This window comes from Buteo buteo, chromosome 4, assembly GCF_964188355.1.
Source record: "Buteo buteo chromosome 4, bButBut1.hap1.1, whole genome shotgun sequence".
NCBI lineage: Eukaryota > Metazoa > Chordata > Aves > Accipitriformes > Accipitridae > Buteo > Buteo buteo.
This window is the reverse complement of record NC_134174.1, coordinates 27,014,298-27,033,952: the sequence shown is the minus strand read 5'-3', so window position 1 is coordinate 27,033,952 and position 19,655 is coordinate 27,014,298. Positions and strand designations below refer to the sequence as shown.

Below are 19,655 nucleotides of genomic sequence, written 5' to 3'. Positions count from 1 at the left end.
AACCACGGCAATCCCATGCAAGGATGGCTGGGTTTAATTAACACCCCAATTAAACACCCCAATTTACATAGGATGAAACCAGGTCCAGGGCTTGTGGTCAAGACGCCACGTGAAGTTGAGCGTGGCTTAATTACAAACATTGTACGAATAAGCATCGTACCTGCTTCCTTCCTTGCACGTCCTCTTCCTTTCGTCTGGGCTATAACGATTTCCGTTTCCTCCTGGGTCATTTCGGAGATTTTCTGCAGGAAAAGCTTTTCTAGAGCTTCTGCCATTAAGACTATGTCATCCCCTGGCTGGAGGAAAAACAGATAAGATAAATTAGGCAAGATATATATTTCCAGAGAGAGGACTTTGTATTTTCACCTCCTTAGTGCTGCTACTTCCATTACGGTGCAGTGGAAAGGCGCACGGGATACTATCCCAAGCCCTGAACGCACAGACAAATCGTCACCTTAAAGCCCTTGTATTTTATAGGTAAAACCAGGTGATGGGCAGGGAGATCACCAAAGAGAAACCCTGGAGAATAAACCAACGCACGGTATTACCTGCATGCGGCAGAGGCTGTTTGCCGAACGAACGGAGGAGGGAAAAGAGGGAAAAAGAAAGAGCTGGATTCATGCCAGCCAGTCATTTCCACCACACGCGATCCCCCTGACTTGGCGGGTCTCATGGGAGAGGTCTTTCCGTAGAGCATCAGGGTAGGGGGTAAGAAGAACTCCATACGAGCTTGCAGGGAAATTTCCTCCTCCAAAAAAGGAGTTTTTTAAGGAGGAAGTTGACAGTTGGGGACCTTTATTTGTTGCTAAATCAGCGCAGAAGGAAAGGATGGCACTAAACAGTCCTTATAGATCCGGAGGAGAAGCCTGTATTTGCAAAGGTCAAGTAAAACAGAATGGAGGACACCTAGAGAGGATGAGATCTTCTGTCCAGGGGCACCCTGCAGGAGCGTGGGTGAGAAGAGACAAGATATATGAGGTTTTGAAGTTGTTTTACGGATAATAATAACACTGGGCAGAGAGGGAAGGGCAGGCAGCAACAGAACAAGAGTCCGGATTGATGCGATGACGATAAACCAATGGCCATCGTTGTCACAACATGGTGACGCCAAGAGAAGGCAGCTCCAGCTCTGCCATCAGCACAAGGACAGTTAAAACCACGTTTGCCCATCAGACGGCATGCACAAACCTGCCTGGCTGATGGTCTGCAGACCCTGTGAGGTCCACAGAGATGTTTCTATACCTTAGATGCTTTTCTGCCTTCCAGCTTGGAAGAGACCAGCAAAGCTCAGGGTGGACAGGGGACATCAGGGAGAAAGCTGGCAGGGGGAAGACACCGTGGCGGGAGAACGTGGCAGAAGACTTTAAGGCGCATATGAGTAATTTGAAGCCTCTAAGAGCCTACCCTCATTCCAGTTGCATCATGCTGGCTCAAACCAGACAGGGCAATGACCAAGGAAATGGTTTTGAAGGACCCAAACTGCTACCCACTATTTATTTGGAAAAAACTAAAAAGGTCTTGTGTAATATTTCTGAGAGGAGGAGGCAAAAAAGGTCAAAGCACGTGACAGGGATGGAGAGAAAAGACCTGTGAGAAACAAGGAGGGCAGAAACCAAATGGGAACCGAACCACTTGGGCAAGCAGAGGAAAGGGTGGACTGGTCGGAGAAGGAAAAGGACGGAGGGAACACTGAGGCTCTGACCACATCTTGCTGACCTCGAGGACGACAGTAAACCCTTTGTTTGTTATCTGCTGTCCTCTTCCTACATAAGAAGATAGCGAGCTAGCATCTTGTGGTCAGTACAGCCTGGTACCACCTCTGAGAACCTTCTCTAACTCTCCAAGCTCCGCCACCACCCCCGGGTTTCGGCCGACACATTTTTTCCTGCACCCCAGGTGGTTGCACAACTGTTTATAAAATGGTTTTCAGGATGTTTCTCACTGTCTGGAGGGGAATCTTCTACAACGAGGTCAGGGTCAGGCATGACAAACTCAATGTGCTGCTCCGTATATCCCTTGTTTTTATCCCTACCACATTTCAGAGTTTCAAACGAGCCTTAAGTCGGCTTCTTAACAAAGCAAGAGAAAATACAAAGCACAGATCTACTTCTCAAGTATTTGTCTGATAACATTCATGGCTCTGCTCGACAGACCCTAAGAAAATCTTAAAAATTTCCTTTTAAGTAAAAAAAAAGAAACGAAACAATGTCTAGACTGAAGATATCTGCTAATAATTTTTCCGGGAGGGAAGGCTGCTAAGGCAGCCCTGTCTGCATCTTGCTTCTCAGCAGAAGACAAGACGCGCCTGAGCTCCCATCGGTTTAATCCCGTTTGTTTTCCTAAAGAAGCTGATCTCTGTGGTCGTTCCTTTTAAGGACCGTTCAAACAATGTCTGCATTTCCGTGCTGGTCCATCGAGGACATGGAAGATTCCCTTTGGAAAAACGCAGATTCGGGAACTTTTCGTACCTTATTGTAGATGTAGCAGTTTGTAAACATCGTGTTAAAATCCTGGATACATTCTTGAGCGTTCCAGTAGTAGTTATTCTCCAAGCGTTTCTTTATTGTTCCCATATCCATTGGAGTTTTAATTATCTTATAATAATCCTGCAAAGGGCAAAGAAGGAGAGGTCAGTGTGGGAACTAAAACATCCGCCCAGTTTAAGGACTGGGATTCCTCCATCTCACCCCTGGACAGTCCTGGGCAAGATCCTCCATGCCCAGCAGATACTCAGCTGCCAGACTTCATCCCCATCAGCCTCTCAGCTGGGATTTTTAATTAAACAAACCTTTGGTAGAGGAGTAATTTAACCCCAGAGGCATCAAAATTTCCCGATTCTAGGTTTTCAGTTGGTAACGGTGCTGAGTATTTTCTAAAATTCTTATGGGAAACGAATGACCCTTTGCAGGAGGTCACGTTTAACACAGCTACATGAGAAGTGGGGAAATCAGATTTATTACAGCCCATTAAACACATCCAGATTAATATAAAAGAAGTTGTTTCTATTTTTAGGTATAATATTTAGGGGGAAAAAAAAAGGCTGGAAATGCCGTTGCTATAGAACTGATGCTCTCCAGATGCAACAATAAGCTTGTTCCTGCCGTGAAGAAATTAAATAGCCTAATGTTTGGGTAATAGATTATAAATTTAGAGCTATTATATCTTAAAGGTAAAAGTGGGTGTTAAGCCGAAACAGCTCTCTCAAGGGAGAGAGGGAACAAACCTCTTCTGGTGGGAGCTGGAAGGGTCCAAACCAGACGTGCAGCAGAGGAGATTTACTACAATAAATAAACTCTAAATTACATTTCAATTTTTGCTAGCTCTTTGGGTTTTACTCCAACTTCTCCTGGTGATGGTGCCCAGGCTGAGGCAGGGAGCGGGCAATGGGAAGGGCTGCACTGTTCCCTTCTCCATCTGTGATGTGCCAGGCAGCACACCGGCAGGCAGCGATGCAACCCCTGCGCAGCAGGGAGAAGGCTTCCGTGCCAATTTACAATCATAAAATTGTTTAGGTTGGAAAAGACCCTGAAGATGATCGAGTGCCATCATTACCCTGGCACTGCCAACTCCACCACTAACTGTGTCCCCAAGTGCCACGTTTACATGTCTTTTAAATCCCTCTGGGGATGGTGACTCAACGCTTCCCTGGGCGGCCTGTTCCAGTGCTCGACAACCCTTTGGGTGAAGGAATTGTTCCCAATATCCCATCTAAACCTCCTTGAGGCCGTTTCCTCTCGTCCTGTCACTTGGGAGAAGAGCCTGACACCCACTTCGCCACAATCTCCTTTCAGGTAGCTGTAGAGAGCGAGGAGGTCTCCCCTCAGCCTCTTCTTCTCCAGGCTAAAGCACCCCAGTCCTCTCAGACGCTCCTCATAAGTTCTCTAGACCTTTCTCCTTGTTCTCCAGACCCTTGACCAGCTTTGTTGCTCTTCTTTGGACACGCTCCAGCACCTCAATCAATGTCTTTCTTGTAGTGAAGGGCCCAAAACTGAACACAGTATTCGAGGTGCGGCCTCACCCGTGCCAAGTACAGGGGGCCGATCGCTTCCCCAGTCCTGCTGGCCACACGATTTCTGACACAAGCCAGGATGCCGTTGGCCTTCTGGGCCACCCGGGCACGCTGCCAGCTCACATTCAGCCGGCTGTCGACCAACACCCCCAGGTCCTTTTCTGCTGGGCAGCTTTCCAAGTGCAGGACCCGGCATTCAGCCTTGTTGAACCTCATACCGCTGGCCTCGGCCCATCAATCCAGCCTGTCCAGATCCCTCTGTGGAGCCTTCCTACACTCCAGCAGATCAACACTCCTGCCCAACTTGGTGTCATCTGCAGACTTAACCAACAGTGCACTGGACCCCCTCAATTTACTGCAAATTAACTTAAAATTGGCATCCCTTAGGAAATATCTCATGTGTTACCAATGGCGCCGCAAGGCACAAGAGGCACAGTGGCTGTTTTGAGTACTCGGATGCTCCATTAAAAGCTCCGAGTGTTTTAATCTCCAAAAAAAGACTGCTGATAAAGCAGTGGAGATCAAGCAAGGGTTTAAGCAAGGCACAGAAAAGCACGCTGGGCTTTGGGGAGCAGTAAGGCAGAGCCCAACTCAACAGATGATTTGCTTAATAATCTTCGATGCGTAATAAGTTTTGGTGCTTATTAAGTTTTGATGCTTGGCTGGGAGACAAAGGACTGCAGAGGCACCCTCCCTGACTCCTGAAATATTATTTCTACTTTCTTATCCGCATCCCAAAGGGAAGAGGAAGGTGGTACAGCGCAAAGCAGTAGCTGAGCCACTGGAAATTCCTCCTCGCGTGTGTATTTTCTAAAAGACCATAGAATCATACAATCATGTAGGTTGGAAAAGACCCTTAAGATCATCGAGTCCAACCACTGAAGATGGATTCTGTGATTTCAGAAGGGCAGATGCAGGTGTCAGACCTGCATGGTCTCGCTCCTTCCACCGAGAACCATCGCCTGTTCTCTTGACCTCTACTTACAGGGAGGTTCAGCTTGACGGCATCCACGGGCTGCTGGAAAGGCCACGCAAACTGGTGCTTCCATAGTGTCTTCAGCACCACCTTGAGCAGATACTGCAGCTGGTTGGTCTGTCGCTTGGGTTTGTTGGGGTTGGAGGTCTCCGGCGGAGGGGGATTAACGCCTACAGCACTGCCTTGTTGGGGTTGAGCCTGTGACTGCGTCGTAGACATTTGGGTGGTTTCTAGTCCATCCCCCATTACCGGCAAATTTCTCAGTCTTGTTCCAGGGCCGCTCTCCGCCGACATGCTATTGATCCCATTGCATTCCTCACCGGACACCCTGCAAAACAAGGAGAAGGGAGAGGAGGTCACTTCAATCCCAGCTTTTGGTACAAGGCGCTGCTTAAAAATAAACCGGCGGACCTCCGCCAGACTAGCTCGGGCAACTAGACCTTGCGCCCTGCTCACTTAGTGACAGCGTTGTGTTGTCCCAACAAATGATGTCAGCATTCTGCATCCCGGGGTAAGAAAGGACATTCCGAGGCAATTTGCCGTCTCTTCCATGTCAGGCGTCAGCGTTGCCTCTCCGCTCCTTAGCGAGCGTGAGTTTTATCCCTGTTCTTTCCTAATCTGGTCAACGAGGACTCCAATGGTCTCCATAAAGAGCTTTCGTTGCCTCTAAACGAGGCTCTAATGAGTAAAATGCTGCTCACTCTCGGCAGGTACCAGCTTCAGCTCCAGGGTTGGGTTCGCCTACACTGGGAAGAGAAGTTAAGTTGGTGTCGGCCAACTTTCAGCTCCAACTGAAGGAGTGTAGGGTGACACACTTATCTCCTTTCAGCTTCTCTGTAGTCCCCACCCCACCACCACGGGTCAGCTCACCCCAATTTAATGCCGAACTCTGTCTTTTAGGTGGACGTTGAGCTTGCGCGGGATGCTTCAGCTGAACCAGGCAGTGGACAGACCCACCTTTAATTCGTATTATCTGCTTTTGGTAGATGATTTAGGTAGATAGTAGCTTTAGGTAGTTAATCTTTAGCTAGATCATCTAGCTAGATAATCTTTAGGTAGTTAATTTAGGTAGATAATCTAGGTAGATAATAACTTTAGGTAGTTTATTTAGGTAGACAATCTAGGCAGATAATCTTTAAGTAGATCATCTAGGTAGATAAACTTTAGGTAGATAATCTTGAAGTAGATAACCTAGGTAGATAATCTTAAGGCAGATAATTTAGGTAGATAATTTAGATAAGTAATCTTTAGGTGGCTAATTTAAATATCATTCTGAAAACCAGAAACTTGTGAAAAAAGGCATTTCTGCTGAGCCTACGGACTTCTCCCAGGGCATACTTCAGAGCTCGCCAAAGACCACACGCAGCCCGTTCATCTTCTTAAGCTACAGCTGCGTGAAGGGGTCACCACTGAGCCAAGACCAGCCGCCGTGAACCGGCAGCTTCACCACCACCACACGGTGAATCCCCACCCTTGCTGGGCATGTGGGACGTTCCTGATGTAAAGACACCCTCCGTGACATGCGTCCTTCATCTAATTTAACACTGAGCACATGTAGCACACACTAAACTTAAGACATGCAGCTATTAATTAGAGAAGACCACTATATATCATGCAAGATGAATTAAGAGCCTTGTTATTCACCAGTTTCGAGTGACACCCAGGGGAAAGCGAGGAAGAAAAGGTTTCCCATCTCTCCACTCATGGGGTTATCAAGTAACTTCTCAGCTGGGGCAGAACTGATTTGGTTTAGGACTGCCAGCCCTGCATGATCTGGAAAAAAACCCCACTGGGCACCGAGGTGTTAACCTCGGCGGAGCAAACCTCTGCACGTATACTTGGCCTTGAGTCAGTATATAAGTATATATAGGTATGTATATGCTCACAACAAGCATCTGGCCATGGGTTTGGGTTTTTAGCCTGATGCCATAGAACAGCCCCGTGTCTCTGGTCATGGTCTGGATGCGCAGATGTCTCTGCATGTACTGCAGCAAGGGACTAAGAGCCAGACAGATGAAGCATCTATGCAATTTTACCTGCTACGTCCCTCAACTGCTTCCAAGTCCCCGTAAAACCTCAGCCAGTCTTAAACCCCTGCTTAAAGTCTGCGGTCCGTTGCTTTTACTGGCCTAAAACTAACACCGACCGCCTAATACACCAGGGCAACATCAGATTTTGGTTTTTAGATTATGGGTTTTGACTTTTCAGGGCTCCAAGCGAGTTGAAGCATCACTCAAGCGGTGAGATCGCTGCGGCAGACTCCCTTCGTTCACCCGGGATATTTTACGGGAGATTTTATAGCTGTGGATACTGGAGTATCACTTCCAGAGAGCTGTTAGCTCAGCTGTCCTGTGAAACCTCTCTACTGCCAGCTTTCATTTTGCTCCTGCTTTTCTTCCCCGTTAGCAGGGTAGCCTGCCCACTCTCTGCAGGGGAGATCTGACTCAAAACATGACAATCTGGATTTCCCTCTCTTGCAAAATTCCTTGAATTTTGCTTCGGGATGGTGCTCATTCCTCTAGGTTGCATACTAAAGGGAAGCTCTTGTGTGATAAACTGTTCTTATTAAGTGGTGGCCAAGCAAAAAGAATCCTCTTTACTCACTGCAAGGGGCTACATTACCTTGTAGGATACATTGCCATATAATTTTGCCCCAGAAAATGATGCAGAGTCAGAAGTTGCTTGGCTTGTCCATCTATCTTCTGTGGCTTCAGGCACAAATGCCTTTAGATACTGTATCTGATGAAACAAACAAAGCAATTAATCTGAGGCATCAACCCAAGGCATCAGAAATGAAGGCTACCTCCAGAGAATTCTATCTTTTTAAACGTACATCGATAGTCCAGCGAAGCAAAGAAGTCTACAGACACCTGCAAACACGAGACACCTACGAAAAAACGAGGAACTGGCACCGGTATTTAAGTTCTTCCCAGGTATTTTTCCACTTTTAGGGCAAGTGCCTTCCTGAAATTCAGCATTTCAAGGACTGCGACCAATTGATTTCCTTCTGCTCCCTCTTAATACAATAGCTCTCCCAGAGCCAGCCGTAAGAGGAAGCCAAGGAGTTGTTATTTTTTTTAAAGAGAAGCAAAAATGTTTCATCATGTTTAATTTCTTCCCCTTCCACCTAAAAGCCAAGGCTCTAACCACCCATGCAGGCAGTTAAGGATTATATCAGATTCACTCTCTTCATGTATCTTATTTATCACCTATCTTTTTCACCGTCTCCTTGCTCCTTTGGAGGGATCCTACCAGCCTCCTTCTCAAATTCTAGTGACTTTTTTTGAAGGGATTAGCTGAAAATACACCAATTTACACCACACTTCTCCTCTCTCCCCCAATAAAAGGATGCTTTGACTCTCTCCCCAGTTACGTCATGGCTCCCTTCTCACATTATCAGTGTGTACCAAAATATCAGAAAAAAATCAGAAAACTTCAATTTTGAACAGTTGCTCGGCCCAGCTCAACGGGCCAAGCATTCGCAGCCTGACTTCACCTAAAGGTGAGCGCGGTCTCACCCCAGCAGCATCGCCCCAGCTCATCACCAGCCTCATCTCTCACCAGAAATACGGAAATCACTGCTGCGTGCACGCTTGGGATCCTCCCAGGAAAAAAATAAAATTATCAGTATGGAGAATCTTCTCTGACACAGAAGACAAACATTGGGGAGTTCAAAGAAATGGGGTTTCATAGACCTGTGTGTCCTCTGTGGTTAAAAATCAGCAGCAAAATCAGAAAGAAGAGCTGCAGGATGAACGTAAGCCTAGATTTTACTGTACAGGAAGGTATAATCTATAAATCTAATCTGTATTACAGATTGCGCTATAGATGCTACATTAGGGCTTTCTTACTCTATGAAGAAAGTACTATGTTTGGGTTTTCTTAATCTAATCTATATTATAGATTAGAATTTCTTGGGGGTATTCAGATAGAATATATCTATATACTATAGATTAGAAATCTAATCTGTATTAGATTAGGTTAGAAATCTAATCTGTATTATAGATTGTGCTATAGATAGTGCTACGTTCAGGTTTGCTTAATCTAATCTCTATTATAGATTAGAAATCTAACCTGTATTAGATTAGAAATCTAATCTGTGGTATAGGTTGTGCTACAGTTAGCGCTACCTTCGGGTTTTCTTACTTTCTTAGGCTTAAGAAAACCCAAACATAGCACCACCTAAATCTATAGATTAATTAATAGGAGGAAAGTAATTTATCTGTAGATTAAGAAAACCCCCACATAGCACCATCTCAAGATTTGGTGACCAGAACACCGTCATTAACCTTACTGATAAGAGCCAGACTGATGTGCCCCATGCCGTACTTTCTCGTTTGGCTGAAGACAACATACTTATTCACAGCAACATGGGAAAATCAGGAAAAATGCTTACTAGATTACTGTGATTAATGTTTAGGCACTTTATTAGGCAAAGGTATAAGTGAGATGGGGGAGGATGGACCTCGCTGGGATATTATTTAGCATAGAGAGGCTCAGATTCACCGGGACTGCACTCCCTGCGCTTGGCCGGATCCATGTGATTTTAATTCTGCCTGCCAAAAAAAAATCCTGTTGGGTTTTTTTCCCCTAGGGAAGAGGCGGGAAGGGAAAGGGCTGTAATGCAGTGCAGGAGCCGGCAGAGGGAACTGCCAGGCTAGGAGGAACCCAAGACCTGCAGAAAGACCTCTCCTTCTTCTACCCTAAAGCTGAGCTGGGGGAGATGGGGATGGAGGGAAGCAGAGATGACACTGGGGGAAAAATGTGGAAAAATGGGTCTGGAAAATTCACTGTATTGATGGGATAAAAGGGAACACGACTGTGGGTCTGGAGGAGGAGGTCAGATCTAGAGGACACCCAAGGTGGGGACTGGTCTCACCAGGCAGAGGAATCACAAAAGAATAAATCTGATGGCTTTGCCAAGTGCAAGGCAGCAGTTGGGAAGCAGAAAGCAGAGAAAGCCTTCGCTCTACGGAGGGAAAAAGAAGTGTTGCCGGAAGAGCAGAGACACAGGCAAAGCCTGAAGATGGGGATCCGGAGGCTGGAGGACAGTGATGGAAGGAGGGATCATGGGTACGTTCGGTTTGGGATAGCAGCAGGCATGAATGCTTGCGTAAAAATAAAAGCAGGAATATTTTCCAGTTGAAAAGCGGGAGAAATTAATAACCAGGAACACACAGAGGGCTGTCACAGCACCAGCCTCCGAAAAATATCCTGGGAGGGGAAAAAATTATCTCCTAATGACTCGAAGAGGGTGGTATGCACAAGAAAATGCTGGTTTTTATTCGGGCAGATGGATTATTTTAGGCTGGTTTAAACAGGCAGATGTTTGAGACTAAAATAAGAGGCAGTTCCGTGTGAGCAGAGCTCAAAACTCCATCGAGGATTCACTTGATCAGGGATGTATCCCATCTAGCGGGGGGAAAAGCTGGAGATGTCTCTACCACCCACCTTAGAGAAGTGACTGAGAAAGATGTTCTGAGATCTGAACATGAGAGTGGCTGCATTTGCAAGAAGCCACTCTGAATGCTCCTCCTCTCTTGCCTCAGCCTAAACAAAAAGATTAAGAAATTAATCTTTAAAAAAGCCCCTGAGAAATGAGCGTTATCAAGTAATACATTTTTTTTTGTAAACGAGTTACTTTCAGGTTATCTGCCCATCCTGGATAGTGCCTGGAAGGTGAGCTGCTGAAGTGGAAAATGGATTTTCTTTGATTTTGAATTGGTGATTTTGATTTGGTGACGTTTAACTAAGGATGTTAAAACCAACTATTTCTATCGCACAGAGAGCTGGACACAGGTTACAGCAATATTTGCAGTGCCAGACCCATCCACAGCAACTTTAATTTCAAGAAAACAGAAATACTTAAATCCTGCTTTTAGAAGACACACGAGGTTTAAGATGCCCAAAAGCAGCAAAACGAAGTCGGTACGGTCTCCTTGGACCGCAGCACATGCGAGGCGAAGCTGGGGCAGGTGTGAGTATGGATTATCGACTGAATTTAATCCTAAACCCCGTTTCTGCTCTGATAACCGGACCACATCACCACTGCTCCGCTCTCCACACTATCAGCTAACTAGGCGTGCACATGTACTCCACTCCAAAATCAGTACGATTCAGCGGGTAAGAAGCAAAATTAGCTTATAAAAATTCAGCTGAAAAAGCATCACGCCTAAATAAGTACTAAAAATGAAGCGATCTACATTTATTTGTGCTCCGGAGTGAGATGATCTGCTCCCCAGGGGTTATCAGGAAGCGATCAGTTAAGTACAAACCAAATAAGATCTACGTCATCCTCCGGTCTTGGGCTGAATGTCTCCCTCCTGTAAATTTCTTGTTCTTCACAGTCTTCCCCTGCAGTACACTCATCCCAAAGCGCTGATTCACTCTGCCCGCAGCAGTGCAGCCTGAAGTCAACTTTTCAACCCTTTGCAGCACGCAAAAGCAGCATTTTAAAGCTAAAATAAAGCCGTGGGTTTCTTCTGCAGGTGTGCAGGAGGAGGGAAAAACTGGAATTTGGTTTGGAAAGGCAAATCCAAGCCCCAAAATCCAAGACAAGGGTAGTAATGCAGGAAAAGTGCAGAGCTATGAAACATAAAACTGAAATTCATGGTTAAATTGCATCATTACAGATTCCACCCCAGAATATATTATCTACAAATAGCCTGGAAACAGCAGCTAGGCTGGAAAATCCAGCAGCTGAAAAGAATAACTAGCAAATTTGTGGTGGCCAGCACTCCCTTTAATTCTGACCCTGCTGAGCCAGGAGACAGGGATCAACACGTGCAGCGACTATCCCATGCCTTAAACAGACAAAAGGGAAGGGAGAGAGGTGATGTTAACAGCTAACAGCACATCGAATGCTTCCTAACTCCCAAATTCTTAGTTTAAGATTTAATTAACTATTTTTTAGCATGTTTCAGTTGATGCCTCTGGTGACCGCTGCTGGGAAAATGCAGCGGCTTCCTTCTAACCCGAGATGTGGACGTTCAGCTGATGTTGTTAAAATTCCACTCGGAGCCTTCCCAGCATCCAGCCCAGCATGTGCCACTCCCTGCGGGAATAATTTTCCAACAAAGCCACCTTGCCACTGAAAGCTGCATCTGAAAATGCCCAAGAAGCAGGCTGCTTCCAGCTCCCGTGATATTAGGGTTATTTTTGTTTGTGTACATATAGCACGATGAATATGGGAGAGGACTGAATTGAAGAGTAGTATTTGCTCCTCAAGGCCTGCTTAGTATCAGTTTAAAACAATGTTTAAAACCCAACTCAAAAAGTTTCTCTCTCCTCCTCTCCTTTATACAAGTTCCCACAGTCCTTGATTTCAGCAGCGGCATCTCAAAGCCACAACCTGAGCCAGAAAACCCAGGCGAGGGGAAAATTCCCACCCCAAATTCCCACAGGGTGGATGAAATGTATTTTCCCTGTCCCCAAAACTCAGTGGCTGATGATGCTGCTCAACAGCGGCATGAGGATAACGTGTCGCAACCACGAGCATCCCGGGAAGAGCGGCTTTGCCTCCTGTGCGCTACCAGCGACCTACACTCAAAAATCCCGGGGGATAAACCAGCGAGAGGTCAGCGCATCCTCCTTTTCTGAGGGAGCAGGCTGGGAAACCTCCCAGAGAGAAAGACAAAGCAAAGGGGTTGTCCGTCTGTCTGTCCCAGGCTGACAGCAACAAAGACCTGTGTACACACTATAAAGAAGCCTCATAAAACATTCCTGGAGATGGATTAGGGCTGGCACGTGCCTCTTTTCCCCTAGAGTCCCTATTATGCTTTAAGGAGATGCTAATTAACCCCATTAACACGTGGAAACAGGGACTGGAGTCCTCCAGGATCACCCAGAATTCCAGAATTAAGAATTACTGCTTCCACACAGGCAATGATGGTGGTGTAATGAAGGGAAAGTTGGAAAGACCCAAAGCAGGGAAGGTTTTTTGATATCAATGTATTTACACACGAGCAGCAGAGATTAATTAGTTGGAAAATAAGGCGGTGGCAGTGTGTCGTCTGTACTGGAAAACAGTTTTTAATAGGATAAAGGAAAAAGGAGTTATCCTTTTAATAAAAACTTAATTTTTTTTTATTAAACGACTTAATCCTCTTGCCTCCACTAACAACTCCCAGCAAGCTATCTTTGGTAAAGCCTGGCAGCATCATTTTAAGCATGAAATGGGGATAATGCCGTGGATGGATGCCGAGGCAGCGGCTGTTCCCATAATCCAGGTTTCAATCTGTTTTATCTCTGTGTTTTCCAAGTCCAGGCTGCAGGACACACAAAGCATCATCAGTCAGCAGAAATTACCTGCACGTGGCCACAGGGAAGAACCACACCATCCAAAATATCTTTTATTAGTTAGAGACTGAATGGGAAACTCATTTCCATCCAGCATCGTTAATAGCATTTAGGAATGGATAGGAAAAACCAAATGAGGAGGGTGCAGAGTTTGACCTTAGTCCACAATGCTCACATGGAGAGCATAACCAAGACCAAGCATAACTTCTTATCAGCGATTTGCTCCCTCTCCCCCATTGCTGCTGTTATTTTGGGGGAAAATAAAGCCGGTGGGTGTTGTAGTGCAGATGGATTAATTTTCTGTGAGATGCTGGACCAAGCTGGGGACTTTCACACAACACGCAGTGGGATACCAAGAAAAAAAAAAACACAACAACCCACCTTTTGCATCAAAGCTGCTGTTGGGAGCAAATTTATGCCGTATTAATTGAATATTTCAGGATTTAGCTACTGGGATTATACAGCAGCATGTAAGTTTTCCTTAAAAAAAAAAAAAAAAAAGGCATTGAGGAGTGTTTCTGTAGTGCTGTGGATTTTCAAGCAGTCCAGACCTCTTCTGTATCCATCTTACATGCCACTGAGTTAAATCAGATTGATTTATCCAAGACATCTAGCCCCCAAATTCCCAGACACAAGGGTGAAGAAGATCCTTTTCTCCAGCCAGATACTCACAACACAAGAGTGGCCACTTCAGAAACATCTACGGTGACATTAAAACACAGTGGATGCTGCAGTGGACTAATCAAATCCACAGGATAGAGTCTCCATCCAAACCTGACCACAGACCAGATTTAGGACAAGAAGTATTTTACCCCAAATCAGACATCCACAGCTAGTGTGGTTGGTTTTTTTTAGTGTGATTCATCCAAAAAAGACGTCCCAAGTTGCACAGATTTCGGTATATAAAAGGAGAAATCCCATCTCGGTATCTCTCTTTACATATTAAGGTATAGAAATAGGTGCTGTTGTTTAAATACCAATTAATAAATATGTAAACTTTATGCTTGCCTTTTTTTCTTTTCCTCCTTCCACTTTGCTGTAGCCACACAGCTCCAGCTCTCATTTCCCTCACAGTTCCAGAGCTATTTCTTCTTGAAACCATTTAATGAAACAGCACAAGAATTCCAAGACAGGATACAGAATATCTAAAAACTAAAATATCTCTAAGATACCACACGAGATCCGAAGGTTGAGTTGTTGGGCGCCTACCACAAACCCTTCCACAAGTTGTATGGGACACAGCGACCCTGCAGACCTCGACGCTATCGCTGTTTAGCAGCAATTTCTGCAAGAAACGGGACGTTTCACCCCGTGAAATCCGAGGTCAAAAGCTTGAGCTGCTCTGTAGCGTGACCACATTCTCACCAGGCTCTTACAGAAACTCCCTCAGATCAGTCGTGCAACTGCTCAGCTTCGCACTTTATATTTCTTTATCCCTACCTGACCTGCTGGTGCAGTTTCCAGCGCAGGAATGACTTTGCTGCTGCTGCAAGTGAATTTATTTACATGCAGAGGAAGAGAATTTGCAACCCTTACCCCACAGCATCACTTCCCACCTCTGAGCAATTTGCATTTGGATTTCTACTTCATCTTTTAACCATTTCCTGCAGAAAGGGGACCATGAAATCCTCAGTTCGCAGCTTATAGTGGCTATTTGGTATCTGTTGTGACCCTTCGTAGTCCAACTGCCCCTCAGCTCTAAAGAAAAACCCGCTTGTCATTAATTCGCATTCACCGCTTCGTTTTAACAGCACAATCTGTGTCAGTGGGGAAACGCAAAGGGGATTTACTTTTCCATCTGACCGATTTCGGCAGCTGGGGAGCGCCGGCATTCACGCCACCGGCCAGACAGCATCGTCTGGATCCGGTCCAACCCTCATGCTGCCAGCAGCAGTTATCAGCATCCCTAATCCTCGCTCCCGTGCTGACGGGGACGCTGACCTCCGCAGCTACCTGTGCCGGCTCTCCCCTCACCCCCCAAATCCATGCGGATGTTATCCCAGCACTTCCCAGCTCGTTTTCGCTCCACTGGTGCCTTTTCATGCCCCAGGGGATATGTTTGGGAGTCAAACATTGAATTCTGTGATTGCTTCAGTCTGCTCTGTGCCCTAAATACAGCAGGTTTCCACGGCAGAAGAGTTTTTATTTATTCTTGTGCCCTAAACCATGGGGCTTCTCTGCTTTTCAGGATGTCTACACAGCTAGGACAGCAAGAAAAAAATCAATTTATTTTGTTGTTCCCACTATTTTTGGGGGGAGCAGCTATTTCTAGGCTCATTTTTCTATGGCTTGAAGGAAAAAAAGATAACACTGAAGTGGAATCTGAGCAGCTTTATACACCTGATACAAGAGCTTAAATAGCCATAGCCCCACGTGTTTTTGCACTACAACTCCCACCTGCTTAACAGCAAACAAGTCTCTGCCACAGAAACCACCTACGCTGTAAAGATTTTGCCATATTTCAAAGAGCAGAGAGTAATTAATTTTTACTGATTACTATCTTACAGTATGATTACAAACGTATTGATTAGAAAGTGAGGCTGGACATATTAAGCAGCACGAGACACCCAGAGGTGGTTTTATGCAGTGTTAGGGTTTTATACATCATTTTTCTGCAGATGTTCAAGGACATCAGGTGTATAAGCTGGCATGTAAGTTACTTGAAATTTCAAGTAGCTTGTGTTTGGTTCAGCCTCCCAGTTTTAAGGCAGTTTTTGAGCCACAGAAAATTCTCAGTGAATATTTTATCGGCTTTCATCCCTGGCTCAGCACAGTTATGTATTTTAGTTTACAACTCAAATAGATCCTCTTTGCACCCACGTGCAGCTTCCAAGATAACTCTGGGCAAGATCCATTTCTGCTGAAAAAATGAATGATCCCAGAAACCAAAAAACATTTGTAAAGGGTGATTTATACCAGAACTACTCACTATCAAATGTTAAGCTAGACTTAAGGGATGAAGAATCACCGCCTTAACCCTAAACAGGGGGATCAACGGAGATGCCCCAGCGCTGAGTGACAGGTCCTCTGTCCAAGACCTAGAGGTGTGAATTTGAGGTGTGAATTTAAGGTCCCACTACTGCTCTACAACACCATCCAAGTCCATCGCCAACCCAACCTCCTGCAAGCTTGGCACCATGTCCTCACCTACGAGGTCCACGGTGGAGCAGGTCGCCCGCCCGGCAGCCTGCAGAGGTCCACGGTGGAGCAGGTCGCCCGCCCGGCAGCCCACGGAGGACCCACTGCACAGAGAAGACCCACAGAGCAGGTGGATGTGCCCTGAAGGAAGCTGTGACCCCGTGGGGGACCCACGCTGGAGCAGTTTGTAAAGAACTGCAGCCTGTGCGAAGGACCCACGTTGGAGAAGTTTGTGGAAGACTGTCTCCCATGGGAGGGACCCCATGCTGGAGCAGGGGAAGAGGGTGCGGATGAAAGAGCAGCAGAGACCATGTGTGATGAACTGACCCCAACGCCCATTCCCTGTCCCTCTGTGCCACTGTGGGGGGGAGGAGGCAGAGAAATTGGGAGTGAAGTTGAGCCTGGGAAGAAGGGAGAGGTGCGGGGAAGGTGTTTTAAGATTTGGTTTTATTTCTCATTATCCTACTCTGACCTTTGATTAGCAACAAATTTATTTCCCCAAGTTGAATCTGTTTTGCCTGTGACAGTAACTGCCGAGTGATCTCCCTGTCCTTAGCTCAACCCACGAGCCTTTCATCCTATTTTTTCTCCGCCCCCACCCCATTCAGTTGAGGAGGGGGAGTGAGCGGCTGGGTGGGCACCTAGTGTCAAACCAAGTTCAACCCACCACAACCCTAAAGCGTTCACATCCAGTGGGATCAATGGAGACATTCCCACCACCACCAAGTGACAGACCCTTGGTCTAACACTCCAAGATCTAGAGGTGTGAACATAAGATCCCACCACTGCTCTACGACACTGTCCAAGCTTGGCACCGCGTCCTCACCTGCTGGCACATCGCAAACTGCCACCAGCTCCTGTTACGGCAGACGGATGGTGCCAGAGGATATGGATTCACACATCGGCATGTCTCACCCATGAGTAAAGCTGCCCCATGAGTAAAGTCTAAACTAGCTGGCTGTCGGTTATCTTCGTATCTTATCAAGTCTGAGGATTCCCCCAATTATCTATTTCAAGACAGTGGCACCCAACATCGTTATCCCAAACTCAATTCCATCAATCCCCAGAGCACCCGGCGCACCAAGGTGGATGGAAAAGATGGTAGAACCTGGGTGTAGATGACTACAAAACTCAGAAAAGTTGTTGAAGAGAAGTTTATCTATTCCAAGTCAGAAAAGTGTCCTTTTTTTACCCATTCTACTATCGGTTTTAAACTACGGTGCCAAATTTAAGCTTCCTATAGGTGTGACCTGAGCGTGAGGCTATGTCCACCCTTGCAGTTTGAGAACAAAAAAGATCTGATGCCCACTCTCTACTCCAGCCTAATACTTGCAAGAACTGCTCTTTTCCTGGAAAGATGAAGGGTTTTTCCCCCCCAATTTTGTTTCTTGCTGTCCACTAACAAGAAATTCTCTGAGGTCAAGATATTCCTAGAGCAGCTGGATATTTAACATACAGCCTTTCCCACCCGAGACTTCAGAAAACCAATCACTCATCATGCCTGGGCTGTCTGTAACCATACACACCTTGGAGATTTATTATTATTATTATAGATAATGAATCTCCAATCTTGCCAAAATATTCAGGTGTCACAAAGCCAACCAAATACTTTTGAAGATGAAGCCATGAAAAAACAATAGCTGTGTATTTGGGGTGATTTTCCCAATTTATTACCAAGTCTTTTAGGGCAAACTACCAGAAAGAAAACACACTTAGAAGAGCAAGTTCTGGGTCGAGACACCAAAAAACATCACAGTTGTGTCCTGTTTTCCTGAGCTGGGTTAAATACAAACCCCCAGGAGAAGGCAGCTCTGCACAGTGCTGCCTGACAGGCATCCAAGATGGAAGCTGGCTCCTAAAACCACCCAACTGAGCAGAAAGTGGCCAAATTTGGACTTGGTGGCAGCCATGGGGAGACCACCAGGGCTCACTCAAAGCATTGGCCGAGAGGTATGAGAGATAGAGCTGTACAGGTACATGAAAGACAGCAAAAAACCTTGTGTCTAATATTCTTAAATACCAGAGAAATACACCAAGATACAGAAAACCCGGAATTATTTCACACGTGTGAAGCTTCTCCCTGATCTTGCACTCTCACCTCAGCTCTCTGCTGTTTCTGCCTTTTATTTTCCCTACTGGAATCAGCTTCCTTGGTAAAGCAGATATAAATTCTGCATCTAATAAAGTATCAGGACAATCAAATTTGATCCAGCCTTAATGACGCTGAAGGTTCACGTAACACGCTCTTTACTCACTCGCACCAGCAAACGCCTATCAATAAATCCGGCAAATCCAGGGCTGCATTCGCCACAGCTCGTATGAGATTTACTCAATTCAAAGCACTCAAAGGCAACAGGTGCAGCTCATCCCCGGCCGTAATTAATTCACCTTCTCTCCAGTGACACCCCCAAAAGAGAAATTACTGCCCCCAAATGCTGGAAATGAGCTGTACCCCACAAATCATGCACTTATCAGCATAGGAGTAAAATTCAGGATAATTACCTGAAATCAGAGTTGACCCTTCGAGGTGTTCGGTTCTTTTTCACCAGCTGAACCCTCTGACCTTCATTTTTGAAGCTACTATTGAAAGAAAGATCTGTAAGGAAAAGAAACGCACGTTAATTCATAATTACAGCCAAAAACATCACTAACTTCTATCCCTTGCCTTTTTGTTCTCCAGATTTCTATTTTTATTTGCAGGAAACAATACATACAAGTCAGAAAACCAGGAACCTTTAACGATGAAAAGCATTGCAATGCAGATGTGGAAGGGTGAAGGGATCCAAGACAACAGTCCAGACCATCATCCAAAGCTTTGGAATTTAAATATTCTGAGAAAAGTTATTTAATTTGAGCTAACCAACCCAATACACCTCTTTTTGAGAGCTTCAACAAGCACAGGTCTGTTCCCTTGTGTTCTTTCCCCAAACCTCAAAAAGCTCTTTCCAGCCCAGAAAGTCCCTTCCAGTTGTTTAAGCTGGTTGCAAGACCCGGGTTTAACCCAATGCCTGGGACTGCTGCCTAGCTTTAGGCATGTCAAAGCCTGGCTTAGCAGCTTACAAAAGGTCTCAAACCCACCCACAGCCCCAAAGCAAGAACAGCAATGGCTCACGCTCCGGCTTTTCACAGAAATTACTAAAAAAGTACTGAACATGAGATTTAAGCTTCTACCGCAAAGACTATCTCTAGGAGGATGACCATAACCACAACCAATGCCTTTTTAACATCACTTGC

At 45.7% G+C, this 19,655-nt stretch overlaps 1 protein-coding gene across 15 annotated transcripts in view; it reads right to left on the bottom strand.

Annotated features, from left to right (window-relative positions):
* Positions 1-19,655, bottom strand: part of BRD4 (bromodomain containing 4) — a 74,561-nt gene that overhangs the window by 36,032 nt on the left and 18,874 nt on the right. For 9 of the 15 annotated variants that reach the window (XR_012650061.1, XM_075025263.1, XM_075025252.1 and 6 more), the window contains 4 exons: positions 18,924-19,017; positions 4,995-5,313; positions 2,469-2,606; positions 161-296 (listed from right to left, as the gene is read on the bottom strand). Coding sequence is in view for 14 of the 15 variants with exons in the window: in XM_075025252.1 (XP_074881353.1) it covers positions 161-296; positions 2,469-2,606; positions 4,995-5,313; positions 18,924-19,017 (687 nt within the window). In the remaining variant the exon portion in view is untranslated. Of the gene's footprint in view, positions 1-160; positions 297-2,468; positions 2,607-4,994; positions 5,314-5,441; positions 5,732-7,607; positions 7,725-10,436; positions 10,536-18,923; positions 19,018-19,655 lie in introns of those variants that run through there. The other 6 variants (XM_075025257.1, XM_075025259.1, XM_075025258.1 and 3 more) reach the window with 4 other exon arrangements.